Source organism: Adiantum capillus-veneris, chromosome 19 (genome assembly GCF_014529385.1).
Source record: "Adiantum capillus-veneris isolate H3 chromosome 19, ASM1452938v2, whole genome shotgun sequence".
In the NCBI taxonomy this organism is placed as follows: Eukaryota; Viridiplantae; Streptophyta; class Polypodiopsida; order Polypodiales; family Pteridaceae; genus Adiantum; species Adiantum capillus-veneris.
Genome location: NC_140949.1, coordinates 48,616,165 through 48,631,004, shown reverse-complemented (window position 1 = coordinate 48,631,004; position 14,840 = coordinate 48,616,165). Strand labels below are relative to the sequence as shown.

The following is a 14,840-nucleotide window of genomic DNA, read 5'->3' as shown; positions in this document are numbered from 1 at the left end:
TTAAGACATGGTTGGAATGGCCAAGTGGTGGATCTAAAAGACACCGACAATTGGATACACATTTCAAGCCTTTGTTATAATGCCCAAGTGGTGGATTGTTGATGCATATAAGTCCCAATTCTAAGTCTAAATGGCCAAGTGGTGGATCTAGGATCTACTCATCCCACAAACATTGAGTAAAATTACAAGTGTTATAATCGCCAAGTGTTAAATGCACCTAACTTTAATAAATGGCAAGAATGGCCAAGTGGTGGATCTAGGAGACACCAACAATTGGATCCACAATTCAAGCCTTTGTTATAATGGCCAAGTGGTGAATCTTTGATGTATCTAATTTCCAATCTTAGTCTAAATGGCCAAGTGGTGGATCTAGGATCTACTCATCCCACAATAGCCAAGTGGTGGATATAGCATCTACTCATCCCACAAACATTGTCTAAAATTACAAGTGTTATGATGGCCAAGTGCTTATTGCACCTAACTTTAAGACATTGTTAGAATGGCCAAGTGGTGGATCTTTAATGCAACTACTTCCCAATTATTAGTTTAAATGGCTAACTGTTGGATCTAGGATCTACTCAATTCCGCAAACATTATGTAAAATCACAAGCGTTATGATGACCAAGTTTTGATTGCTGCACTTAACTTTAAGACATGGTTAGAATGGCCAAGTGGTGGATCTTTGATGCACCTACTTCCCAATTCTTAGTCTAAATGGCCAAGTGGTGGATATAAGATCTACTCATGCCACAAACATTGTGTAAAACCACAAGTGTTATTATGGCCAAGTGTTGAATGCACCTAACTTTAAGACATGGTTAGAATGGCCAAGTGGTGGATCTAGGAAACACCAACAATTGGATCCACAATTCAAGCCTTTGCTATAATGGCCAAGTGGTGGATCTTTGATGCACCTACTTCCCAATTCTTAGTCTAAATGGCCAAGTAGTGGATCTAAGATCTACTCATCCCACAAACATTGTGTAAAATTACAAGTGTTATGATGGCCAAGTGCTGAATGCACCTAACTTTGAGACACGGTTAGAATGGCCAAGTTGTGGATCTAGGAGACATCAACAATTGGATCCACATTTCAAGACTTCGCTATAATGGCCAAGTGGTTGATGGTTAATGCATCTTATTCCCAATTCTAAGTCTTAATGGCAAAGTGGTGGATCTAAGATCTACTCATCCCCACAAACATTTTGTAAAATTACAACTGGTATGATGGCCAAGTGTTGAATGCACCTAGCTTTAATACATGGCTAGAATGGCCAAGTGGTGGATCTAGGAGACATCGACAATTCAAGCCTTTGTTTTAATGGCCAAGTGGTGGATCTAGGAGACATCGACAATTCAAGCCTTTGTTTTAATGGCCAAGTGGTGTATCTCTGATGTATCTAATTCCGAATTCTTAGTCTAAATGACCAAGTGGTTGATCTAGGATCTACTCATCCCATAAATATTGTGTAACATTACAAGTGTTATGATGGCCAAGTGCTAAATGCAGCTAACTTTAAGACATGGCTAAAATGGCCAAGTGGTGGATCTAGGAGACACCAAAAATTGGATCCACAATTCAAATCTTCATTATTATGTCCAAGTGGTGGATCTTTGATGTATCTAATTCCCAATTCTTAGTCTAAATAGCCATGTGGTGGATCTAGAATCTACTCATCCCACAAACATTGTGTAAAATTACAAGTGTTATGATGGCCAAGTGTTGATTGCTAGAAAGGCCAAGTTGTGGATCTTTGATGCACCTACTTCCCAATTCTTAGTCTAAATGGCCAAGCGGTGGATCTAGGATTTACTCATCCCACAAACATTGTGTAAAATCACAAGTGTTATGATGGCCAAGTGTTGATTGCACCTAACTTTAAGACATGGTTAGAATGGTCAAGTGGTGGATCTAAGAAACAATATGTGTTCTATAACTTTTTAGAGTGGACAATTGGTAGATCTAAAATGCAACAAAGCTCCTATAAGTTGTTTAAAATATTCACTTATTGTGGATCAAGGATGTGATAAGTGGTGAAAAATGTTTTTGGTGGATGTAGAATACACTCATTCTGACAGAATCCATTAAGGTTGGCCAAGTGGTGGACCTTGTATGGATGGACAATTCAACAACTATGATTGAATCTTTGATTGAGCTAGTATCTACTCTTCCATGATTTCTAGATTGACCAAGTGGTGGATCTAAGATGAGTACTAGTCTTCCACAACTTGTTTTGATTCAATATATAGGATGCACACCACCATTCAAAACTTCATTAGAACAACTTTGATTTTATTTAGGATGCATCCTTCATTGCACAAATTGAGAAAAGTGATGATTATGTGGATGTCAATAATCATGTCAAAATATCTTGTTTGTTAATATGTCATTCTCTAGGAGGCTATTGTGTGATCTTTCATTGTTTTTTGCTTAGATCCACAGACTAAGGGTGGGATAGATAAGAAATGCTTCAATCCAGCAGCAAATAATGAGAACCTTCCACATGTATCCATAAAGGTCTCACTTAAAGGATTGAATTCAATTATTTATACTCAAATGCAAATACGTGAGGCCTCTTTGCTACATCTTTCATCGAAGGAAGCCATGGGTGAAAGCTTTCAATCTATAAAAGATGTGCAAGAGAGTGTTGTTGATGCAACTACTTTGGTTTTATCAAATCCCAATAAATCCATGTTGACAGTAATATTGGACTTGAATGGTCTACTATTGAAACGAAGTCAACAACCATCATCTATTCATGAATCTATTCAATATGATTGACGAAGGCATATTGTGTTACGGCCAGGTTACATCCACTTTTTAAAGACCATATTGAAGAGATTCAATGTTGGGATTTGGTCAACAGCTAGAGAAGCTAATGTTTACCAGATGTTGAGAACACTCCAAAGCACTGCAGAGGAGATATTGCCATTTTTTTTAGTTTGGTCTCAAGAATCTTGCTATGTTCCCGAAGGCGTGTAATTTTTTAGACCAGACAATCCTCAAGTTCCAGCTATGTTTAAGCCATTGACAAAAATATATGCATGCTTTGAATGTGATTCACGCAAAACAATTCTTGTGGATAACCTCCATACAAATGTTGTGTTTCACCTACAAAAAATTGCATATTTCCTTCAAAGTTTGATGAAGAAAATATGGTTGATAATGTTCTCATAGAAGAGTTGCTCCCATTCTTATTGCAACTTGACGAGAGTAAAGACGTGCGTGAGTTTATTGACTCTAATCGTTATAAACAAGCCCCAATTTCCAATGACAATGAATACAAAGGTCTCATGGACTATTGGAAAGATCGAAACTCAAGATGGTCGCAAAAGGAGATAACCACAAATAAGCTACCAATGTTTGAGAAGCTAGGAGGCTTTTTTGGCAAGCAAGAGGAGTCAACTAATCCAAGCATGGAAACGGAGATTAGAAGGAAGGAAATAGTAGAAATAATGGCAAAAGAAAAAAACCAATATTGATATGATGAAAGAAGCACAATTAATATCTTTAGCAAGGAAGCTGGGTTGTGCCACACCATCATTGAAGGTTGTAACAACTAAGGCTTTTGTGAAGAAGCTACTAAATGAGCACAATCTTCTCAAACACTAAGGTACTACTCACTAGAAATCATGTTGAATTTTCAATAAATACTTTTGCAAATGATATTTGTATTTTGATTCAAAACACTCACTTCATCATGGTTTCTTGCAGATTTCATCCATATTATTCTTTGAAAGAGTACTTCATAGGGAATTTGGACCATTTCATTCAGATGAAAGAAGAAACCTCTAAGAACAGCCATGGGTTACTTTGCAAAATTTTGTGTCTTTGCGATCTAAAAACAATTCACACAAAGATTATTCTTTGTGTTTGAGTTTTTCTTGATATTGAACCATTGGTTTTTAGACCAATTTTCACCTAATTGTACTTCACCATTGGTTTTTAGACCAATTGTAACAATTGACTTGGAGAGCTGTAAAGTTTACTTATGTATTGACAAATTGCCCTACTTTTATAATCACATGGTTTTTTAGTATTGTGATACCAATTTAATATTATTTTGGATGTCTATAGTGATCAAATGTTGAATGCTAAAACCATCAATTTTGTTTTGAGGTCTAAAAATGAATAGCAACTAAATGTTTCGTGTTTCTTTTCAGAGCCACAAGAAAGAAATATGTTGTTTTTAGATTGGGATAATTCATTTGAAAGAGAAAATTCTTCTATTCAACCTTTTATGGGGCCTCATCCAAGCCATCAATCACCCCCTACTCAGTTACTACTTACCTTGAAGCAACAACGGAGGGTCCTTATCTTAGATATAGAGGGTTTACTACTTCATTCAGTTGAAATGTGACACGGTGATATTGTTCCATTATGGGTCGAGCACATGCGAATTGTGCTTGACAAAGGTGAAGTTTATCATGTGGTGCACCGTGATGCTAAAGCTCTCTTGGACTTTTGTTTTGATTATTTTGAACCTTGGATATGGAGTTGCTATAGCCTAACCAAAGCTCAACATATAATTGAGATGTGCTTTCCTAGGCATTATTCAAAGTTCAAGATGTTTTTGAGCAATAAGCATTGTTAAAATCCAAATATCATGATTGGATATAAAAGAGTTTATCATAAGAATTTGACTTCGGTTTGGGAGATGTTTGAGGATCTACATGCTAGCAACATATTAATTCTTTATGATACTCCATATAGAGTTACGTGGAATATGCCAGGAACTTATCTCATAGTTCCAAAATTTTGGAGACAAACACCTAAACAACTTCAATGCTTCTTAGAAGGCACAATAGCTCCATGGTTAGTATGATGGTTGTGTGCAAGAAACAAGAGGATTTATACTTCCAATACAATTGTTAACAAGGTAGAGGATCCTGAGACAACTTATGCCATGAGTGTCTACTTGTCAAGAAGACCCTGTTGAGAGTCACATGTTGAATTTGTTTGGCAAGAATGTAGTGACAGAAATACCAATTGTACACAAAACCACATATCAATTAGAACTAGTTCATTGTAAATTTTTATTCAAGGTGAATATAAATTGTACATTTATCTTTCATCCAACCATTTATCACATTATTTTTTTCTATTTGAAGTGTACCCTATTGTAAGGGGACTTCTGTTCAATCTAATGTAAGGGGACTTCTGTTCTATTTGAAGTGTACCCTATTGTAAGGGGACTTCTGTTCAATCTAATGTGTTTTACATGGAGTGCACCTTAACATTTGGGGGACTCTTTATTAATGGAGTGCATCTTTCTTATGGGTGCTCTTTTCTTTGTTACTTTGAGTAGAGAATCATCTATATTGTGCTCATATCTTGTGTAAATGGATCCACTATAAATATTTAAACCTTGTTGTAACTTGGATGGATCCACAAATTTCACCCTATAAATATTTATGGATCCACTATAAATATTTAGACCTTGTTGTAACTTGGATGTTTCCACAAAGTTCACCCTAGTGAAAGGGGACTTCTTTATTAATGGAGTGAATTCTAATTTAAGGTTACAAATTTTTCTTTGTATTTTTAGTTTGGAATGTGATCATTATTTTTGTTTATAATGTATAAATGTATTTAGTCAAGAGAACTCTTTTTGCTTCAAGACACAAGTACAACATGAACAATGTCTTTTTTTTTTCAAAACATGAGTATGACTTCTTATGCTGGGTCAATGGGTATAAATATTATTTTGTACTTAATATAAGTTGTATCAATAGAAGACCTCTTTTTTTATACTCATTCAATAATTATTCATTGAACAATGTTGTTGTCATATTAGCATGGAGACTCATACAAGAATATGCCATGTTGTTGTGATATTGGCATGGGAATTCATATGCATGTATTCATGCACAAATAAAAAAATTCTTATTTAAATCAATCAATTTTGAAAAATATGCATCATAACCCATTCATTTAGAACATAATATCAAAATCGCAACTGTTTGTCATAAAATCCATTATTGACATTAGTTTAATTCTTCTTCCTTAAGACTTGTGTTTTCCAAATATATTTAATGATAAGAACAATGTAATAAACACAAGAGGTTTACCTTTATTATAGTTGCAAATCATAGGTAGGACAATAAGGCATACACAATGATAAAAACTGGAATGCACTAGTATCTTAATGTTCAATTGACTAAAACCATGAAATTTCATGTCCAATTTTGTTCTCAATGTGTAATCTGCGTGCATCATTTGGAATGAGACCTTAACAAAATTGATGTCTTTGACAAAGATCTCATTACTTTATACATGATATGTTGAAAGTTGTCCAACCTAGGAATTGGGATTTTCTCACTTTACCTAATATAGTCTTAGTCGTCACTAGAATCTAGAAAGTTGCTAGAACTTCACCTTTTTATGAGTAATTAGTTGCCATATTTTAATAGATCATCAAGTTTAAGAAATGGTGGAAGAGAGTATTGGTACAAACTTGAGCATCTCCGAGGTACGATTACCTAGAATGCAGTCTAAATTGCTCCCTTACTCCCAGTAGCATAGCATAGCCCAAGCCTAACTCAAATACAATCTTGAAGATGAGGAGTGCCTTTATTGACATTGTTGGTTCTTGGGACGTATGTCATATACTTGCATAAGAAAGGAGAAAAAAAAAATTACATTTTAGTACCAACAATGGCCCAAAGAGCATAATTGGTGCTTTGTGCATCAAAGTGTGATACATGCTCCTAAGGATGTGATTTTGATAGGTATTTCTTAAAGTCTTGAATTCTCACATGGCTCATAGTTGTGTACGACACACGACACCTTTGATGGCCCCAATACCTAGGTTTATAGTCTCTGTAGTCATCATCTTTGCACCAATTTCAATATGTGTCACTAATGGAATTTTGTTTGACCATGATTGAAGTGCAAAGTTTTCCTTTACTCTCAAGGGAAATCCCAATGATTTATCCTGGCCAAAATTACTTTTTTTGCAATATTGTATTGTAGAAGTGTACTTTCTCCCTATGGATACAAATACTTATTCCACTATTAGGTCTCCCCAATCTCAGAAAAATAATTAAGTACATAAGTGAAGGGTGAGTTTAGGAAATGAAAAGCAAATGAAGTGGGAAAGTCAAAAGATGAATGAAGGTGGAAAGTCAAAAGATAAATGAAGATGGAAAGTCAAAAGACCTCTTGTGTTTATATAAATAGGTGTTTCTCTACTCTTTCATTTTTCCTTTAGCGTTTTCTTTTAAGTTCTCTTTAGCGTTTTTCTTGCTCTACTATTACTAAAAAATGTCTTCATCTTTGTAGATTGTCAAAATACTCCTTTCTTTCCAAGATAGGATGTGAGAACCACAACAAGAAAATCAATCATGAGTGTTAAAATTTTAATGTGATTATTTGTGGATATTGCCTACAATGAGAGAGAGAGAGAGAGAGAGAGAGAGAGAGAGGTTGCTACCTACAAAGAAGACAAAGGACGAGGATGATGACTCAGATCATAACCATGAAAGGGAGAGAGAGAGAGAGAGAGAGAGAGAGAGAGAGAGAGCAACATGCAGGGCAGGGATTTTTCAAGCAACATGTATACTGAGATTGCTCACTTATATTGCTTACGCTTGAATGTTGTTATGATAATGTTATTTACATAAGTACAAGCCTCAAAAGTAGCACACTTTGGGGGAAATATATTCATTGTTTATAGCAACAAGATTTTTACAATTTCTACAACTTCTAAAATCTCAAATGGAGTGCCATGCTCTAAAACTAATACTGCATGGTTAGACTAAAACCATCCCCTCATGCCTTCACACAACGCTTGTTAAAGGGTGGGAATCATGTCACTTGTGTCATTGTGACGTGATTTCAATGTGCTGACCAACCATTTCAAGCTTCAAGGTCTCATCAAAGAGCAATGGAGGACCAAGGAGAGAGCCTGTCCACAAGCCCTTCTTAGTCTTGCAATCCTCTACTTGAGAATGATCACACTTTGGATCACTGCTTGTGTGTGTTGATAGGGTACACTCATTGATACAAGTTCCTGTGTTGTTTGCTCTTGAGCTTCTCCTTCATTTTTCTCCATCTTCCCATGCATTCCTACAACCGTGTTTCCAACAATTGGTTTCAACATCTAGGGAAACTTCATCAACACCCTTCCAAATCATGTTCTCTAATTGAGGTGATTTTTGGTGAGAATTCACAGTTTTTCTTTGATGTATGCAATTCTTTCATCAGGTGCAATCATTGACATGGCCAACAACAATGATGTTTTTTGAATGAAGGGCCGAAGACAAGCTGGATGGAGACAACTATCCATGATGCAACATGTCCTTGTTGCAATGAGAATTTGAAAAATTGTGCATGTGTATGATCAAGACCACTTTCTATGGACATATATTCTATGGATAATGGTGTAGATTCTAGCAAATTTAAGGCTAGAATTGTTTTGCTGCTTTTGAGCAAGCACGTCTGGATGCTAGGGATACGAATGAAGGTTGTACTTGGAGTAACTTCAAAGAAGTATGTAGTGTGAGCTTACAATTATGGAGATTATTTTTATCAAGGCTAGACATCACTAACACATGATAGGTACAATCCATGGATTGATGGGGAACAGTTATAAAAAGGGACAAATTAAGTACATAAAGCCAACCATCTCCTCACAATACCACCTCATTGACTTTATTTGAGCCGTAAAAACCAATGCAAATGTTCAATAGACATCTAGTTTGTTGGAGCCCCACACCTAGAATGTAACTACGTCAATCTTGCCAATCTCTAGTGGTCTTTATTCCACATTTAACACATTAAGACACAAGATCGCTTTCACTTCGTGTCATTCTAACAATTTTGAAATAAAATTACATTCAGCTTAAGAGGTTCTTTGTACTACCCGCTAATCATTGCAATTTGGAAACAGATACTAAGGTCCACCATTGATCGTTTTCCCCACAGCCACTTTGTGGCATATTAACAGATTTCGACAAAATAAGAGTGTACAAAGAGAGCCATTGCTAGCTCACAAATAATGAATTCACTTTGTATAATTTCTTTAAATATGTGGACTTGACAAAATTTTCTTACCATAGCTTGGCACTCCAAGCTCAGTAAGGAAGTGATCATGTTTGCTTGACCCTTTGTTATCTATATAGTGAGGAAATAATTGAGGATTTTGTGAGGCGATGCTCTTTCAAAACGCTTAAAATATACAATTTACAAGAGAGCTTCACTCTACGCGAGGAGCTACATGCTACTTCTTGTCTCCCATGTCGACCTCTGACTTCCACACTATGTCTTTAATCCCTTTGGATAGATTATTGTAAAACTGCAGCAAAAGGGAGATGAATACTGCCAGGCTGCAATAGCAATGGCCACACTCTGAACGAAAAGAAAATATTACCTTATGAAACTCTAAAGTGTCCCCACCGGCTTTGCGCACTTCCACCATGAATAGTGATGGTGCCACCTCAAACACCTACAAACAAAGAAATACTATCAACACTTGGAAATCTTAATATGATTACATAACCATATGTTTCTCTTCATGTTGTAGTGAGTTCATACCTCTGTTGCAACAGAAAGGTGTCCTTTCCTTCCAGACTTCTCACCTTGAAGCTTCATCTAACAGACACGAAGCATAGATCATTAAATTAAACCTGGTTGCATCCAGCAAAAGCGCAGTCATTGAAAACTCCTATCAAATGTTTGAAAGCCACACACTTCGTTCCTCTACAAGAATCTCGTAAACTACGGTACGGTATACCTTGTAGTTCTTCTTCTGTACATTGAATCCCAAAGGTTTTGCCGTTTGTTCAATCTTCAAGACAATTTCCTTTGCAGGATGCTTGGATGTAAACCTCGTTTCGCGTTTCACTAGACCCTGGATCAAGAAAGGTCAGCCTTCAATGCAAAAACCAGTAATGACCATCACCACTAAGCTTTACAAGGCTTCCTGAGAGATACCTTTTGCTTTTCAAACAAATTGGAAAGGTTAAGACCCTGAGACATTGAAATCAACTCAAAAGCATTCATCGTCACAGGCTTATTCTCCTTCTCCTCCTTGACTAAGTGTTCCTATAATTAGAAGCAATGTTGGTCATATACAGAATGGGCACATGAAGTTCGAAGCTGGAAAAAAGAAAGTGAGACTTACTGCTCGTTCGTTGAAAACTGCATCGACATCATCTAGATTAATACGTTCTTCCTCCCTAAACATGGCAGGTGTGTACCCTTTCTTGAACCAATCGTTTTGTAAAATCTCAGGTACTGTTATCCGCTGTCAAGGTCACCAAAAATGTCACTCTCTCTGAAAGAAGACGGTACTGAAAACTAGAGTCAATATGCATGATCAAGACAAATGGTGGTTATAAGCATTCACACAAAAATCCTCCTCTTTGTTCTTTCTTGCTCTCATGTGTTCACTATGCATAACATGCTACAATTTTCATAAGAGGATGAGAATTGAAGAGAGAGAAATGTGCAGCCAGCAGATCATATAAAATACCTAGGCTAAATCAGACTAAGCAATTTTTTGTTCGACAACTACTGTTTAAATGCACTTGACTAACACTCACCTTTTAGCAGTAGTATGCTTACTACTTTGTTTGTGTTATGTTATGACTTTTGTATCATTTTCTAAACAGAGTACTCCAAACTACATTCCCTGGAACGCTTAAACATCGGTGCATATCTGGATTGAGCATTTCTTACTCAAAGTTCCATACCCCCCCACCTTGCCCTTTCTCACTTCCACGTCCCTCTCCTCATTTTTACTAGCAAAACATATGTACCAACCGTCTCAGGATTGGGGTCCAAAATTCGGAGTATCAGCTTACGAGCTCCAGAGGAGAACCATGCAGGACAAGTAAAGTCTGCTTTGTGAATCTGGGCACAAGCAAAACATGGTAAGTATTTGTTCTTGCATCCAAAAATCACAAGAAGCAAAGCAATTAATCACATCGCAAGATCCTCGACTCCTTTCCACCACTTAAGCACACGGTACACTATTCTGAATATGCGACGTAAGTTTTCATATTACACTTATTTCACAAAAACCCAGACACAGAGCTCACATACTTACTCCAGCATAAATTGACCCACAAATGCAAGTCAATCAGCCGGAAGATGGTACAAACAACTCACAAAACAACATAAGACTTGTAGCCTCTGACAGTCGTGTTCAGCATCTTCACCTAGAGCACTAAAAAGAATAGTCAAGGATCACATGTGGAGAACGAGAAATTGCATAATCCTTTTAACTTTGAAGCCCAGAATTTAAATTTCTTGTGCAACATAGTAGGTAAGGGATCAAAGTTTCACCTAGTGTGACTGGATCTTCTACTAATTGAGCTTTATGCATTACAAACAATTACAACCATAAGCATGCCTGATGCATAGAAGAAGCAAATTGTAGAAATGAATTTTTTGAGGAACATGGTAGGCAAAGGATCAAAGTTCCACCTAGTGTCACTAGATCTTCTACTTGTTGAGCTTTGTGCCTTCAAAGAATTACAACCATACACATCCTGACGTGTAGAAGAACCAAAGCAAAAAGAGTTGAGATTCCAAAATAAAGTATGATTCACCTCGTCCGCTTTGAAATTACTGGCAGCCCAAAAGGCCCAGAGCGTTATATCAGTATGGCCTACAATTTTCTAGAATGCACACTGCCTTTCCCATACCATATGTATGGAATTTAAGAGCATCTAGTTGTTAGTACATCATCCCACCTACCACTATATAATAAAGCCCTTCAAGCTTCTTCTTGTACCCTGAGAGAGTCTTCCAGTGTTCTTAACCTTGTGCAGGGGCAGGCTTAGCCTTTAAGAGTTTCATTAACCAGTAAAAAAGGAACATGTCGAAGCTACCTTTTTGTATAGGGTCATTAAATTTTGTTCATCAAAAGGTAAATAGCCCGCCATCAGCACATAAAGGATGACACCACAAGACCACAAATCTGCAGTTGCACCGTTGTAGCCCTTGTCATTTAAGACCTGACCAGTAAGAAACTCTTTTCCAATCAAACTCTTCATTCCATTCAAAGCATAAGTAAGATAACTTGTATTGACCTTACCTCAGGAGCAACATAATTTGGAGTTCCACAAGTGGTATGAAGCAATCCATCTTCCTGTACAGCCAACAAAGAATTAAGGCGAAGGATACCCATAAAAAGGGTCCTTGAATGATCACATAACATTTAACTGAGAACTGAGACCTAAAGGGGGGACACCTCACAAACCCAAGCCTTAATAACCGATGCTTGATTCTTACCCGAAATTGTTGTGGCAGAGCACTAAGACCGAAATCAGAAATTTTGAGGTTTTCCTGAGAATCAAGTAACAAATTCTCTGGCTGCAAAAAAACAAAAATGAGAAACATGTTGGAAAGGGACAATGTAAACTCATGTACTGAACAGCCAAAAAAATAAAAATGAGAAACATGTTGGAAAGGGACAATGTAAACTCATGTACTGAACAGCCAAAAAAATTGCGAAGTGAAAATGTCTCCAGCTATAGGAACTGTAAACCTATGGTTCTCTTCTTGCTACCTAAATTTTACAAAAATGCCTTCACGAGGGTACGAACCTTCAAATCTCTGTGATAGACTCCACGACTGTGACAGTAATCTACAGCATTGATAAGCTGCTGAAAGTACTTCCTAGCTTCATCTTCTTTGAGTTTGCCATGATGAAACTAAAAGCAAACAGTGAAGTCTTAACATAAACCAGTCGATTCTGCAGTCTTTCCAACTAAGATCTGACAACCAAAAAACACTTATCAAAAACTTGAGGCAGGTTAGATTGCATACAATTTTGTCAAATAGCTCTCCTCCTGTTACAAACTCCAGCACAATGTAGATATTTGTTTTGCTTGCAAGAACCTTTACAGGAAAGGACATACAAAACAACCCCCCAACATTAGTATGTGATCTACGCAATGAGCACATGAAATTTTGTATCACAGACTAAAGTTATGTGTATGGTCCCTACTTGAGTACTTATGTTCTTTGCAAATATACAAACATCACCTGCTTAAGTACTGAATTCACACATACTATTACAGGAAGATGTAAACCTTACAAAAAAGGTCTATCCACATCTCTGGGTTTGATTGCTTAGAACAGATTTGGATGCAAATGGCTAACAAGTGCAATGTGTCATTTACAACATATTTGAAGACATGCATACCTCATATAGCTGTACAACATTTGGATGTTTAATAAGCTTCATTGTTGAAATCTCCCTCTTAATCTGCCAATAAGACAATATAACTATCTCAAAAAGAGCCTGGATTTGCAATTTGATTAATTAATCCGGATGTTTACAAGCTGGTTTTCTGCAATAAGAATGGCATTTTTCTTTCAACAAAAATATGCAGTGTGCCAATGTAAATTCATGAATAATGAAGCCTTTGAGGTTGCCAGTAACCATGGAAATGAATATTGAAAAATGGCAAGTGGATGCACAATAACAATGCAGAGTGTTTCCCGTAGCTTTCTTTTCAAGATAGCAAGCCAGCGATCTGAGTTTCTTCAATATGCAGTAATTATTGCCACAGCTTCACTTTAGGGAAACAAATGGCTGTGAATGAGGAAAAACAACGTGATTTAAAACGATTGCATACCTGTTCCACCATTTTGTGTTTGAGAATTTTCTCCTTGTTGACAATCTTAATTGCAACATTGTCGCCTGTCTCTGTGTTCCTTGCAAACTTGACCTTGGCAAAAGTTCCCTCTCCAAGCGTGCGGCCAATCTCATACTTTCCCACTTTGGTGCGCACATTTTGCATACTCATTTCCTCCAGATGTGTTCTTACCACATTTGTGGATATAAAATAGATAATCTATGCAGAGCTTTACCATCTACATCTTGCTGCTGAGAGATCCAAAGAAAATTGTATCAGAAATGCAGGAAGGTAATGCTCTGAGAGGTTTTTAAGAACTTGAAGTAATAGCACTATAAGTAAAGACGGAAAAACGAGCCTTTCTACACAGCGTCGACATGGAAATCAAGCAAAGAAATCCAGCATGTGATTCAACATCCCATCATCGAAGAAAAGGAGAAAGCAGAAAGGCAAAGAAATCACCTTCATGGCAAGCCGAGGAGCCACAGGAAAAGGCGAGGGGAGGGAATTAAAGCTCTTTTGTATATGTTGCGGCCAGCAAGAGGTGGTGCTGCCGGGACGGATGCCTGCCAGAAAGGTAGTGTGTGTGTGTAAAGGAGCGATGGCGTATGTGCTTATGGCTGCGTGTGTACTTGAAAGCCTCTACGCTGGGAAAGAAATGGTGTGCTTGTGTCCGTGACGCCGTGTGCATGTGTGAGAGAGAAAGAGAGAGGGTGTTTCACTGCTTGTGGCTGTGTGTGCAGCAAAATACGCGTGCGCCTATAAGCCAATGAGGCCAAAACCACGCAGAAGAGAAAAGCAGGCGGTCTTTCTCTTCTCCTCGTTGATTGAACCTGCGCTACAGCGCTAACCACGAACTACAATGCTCCAATCAGAATCTTACACTGATTCTTTTAGCATATATCAGGATTCCCCTTTGGAAAGTATTTAAAAGAATGTTCCATTATTTCCAGAAAAAGGGACTAAAATATTATTGTGCACGTTTTTCCAGTAGTTTATTGATTGACCAGTAAAAGAGGGGGCAAATTTTTCTCTAATTATATAATTTAATCAAAACAGGCTTAGTGCTAATTATTTGAGCTTAAAACCATTTTGAAAAATAAAAATGTAAATGCTCACATTCAAAGAGAGAATCTAGTGTCCGAGCCATTAGAGTCGCAAGCCCGCGCAAACATCCCTCCTCTCATATAGTGATGAGGGTCGCAAGCAACAATCATGCCCTAGTGCTTAGAGCTGAGTCGCAC

General features: G+C 37.2%; 1 protein-coding gene across 4 annotated transcripts; it reads right to left on the bottom strand.

The window, feature by feature from the left end:
• Window positions 1-9,000: 9,000 nt before the first annotated feature.
• LOC147433979 (CBL-interacting protein kinase 23-like) lies at window positions 9,001-14,403 on the bottom strand. Of its 4 annotated transcripts, none has more exons than XM_086490608.1 (15): window positions 13,955-14,401; window positions 13,597-13,847; window positions 13,161-13,223; window positions 12,782-12,853; window positions 12,559-12,666; window positions 12,245-12,325; window positions 12,048-12,101; window positions 11,842-11,967; window positions 10,769-10,858; window positions 10,128-10,250; window positions 9,938-10,048; window positions 9,738-9,854; window positions 9,539-9,595; window positions 9,375-9,449; window positions 9,001-9,299 (listed from the first exon to the last, which is right to left on the bottom strand). In XM_086490608.1, the coding sequence occupies exons 2-15, from the start codon at window positions 13,765-13,767 to the stop codon at window positions 9,225-9,227; spliced, it is 1,323 nt and encodes a 440-aa protein (XP_086346734.1). In that variant the 5' UTR covers window positions 13,768-13,847; window positions 13,955-14,401; the 3' UTR covers window positions 9,001-9,224. The 4 variants fall into 4 exon arrangements, 3 of the variants coding, with proteins under 3 accessions (XP_086346734.1, XP_086346733.1, XP_086346735.1); XM_086490607.1 differs by having other exon boundaries at window positions 14,059-14,401; XM_086490609.1 differs by having other exon boundaries at window positions 13,597-13,844; window positions 14,059-14,401.
• Between the last annotated feature and the right edge of the window lie 437 nt (window positions 14,404-14,840).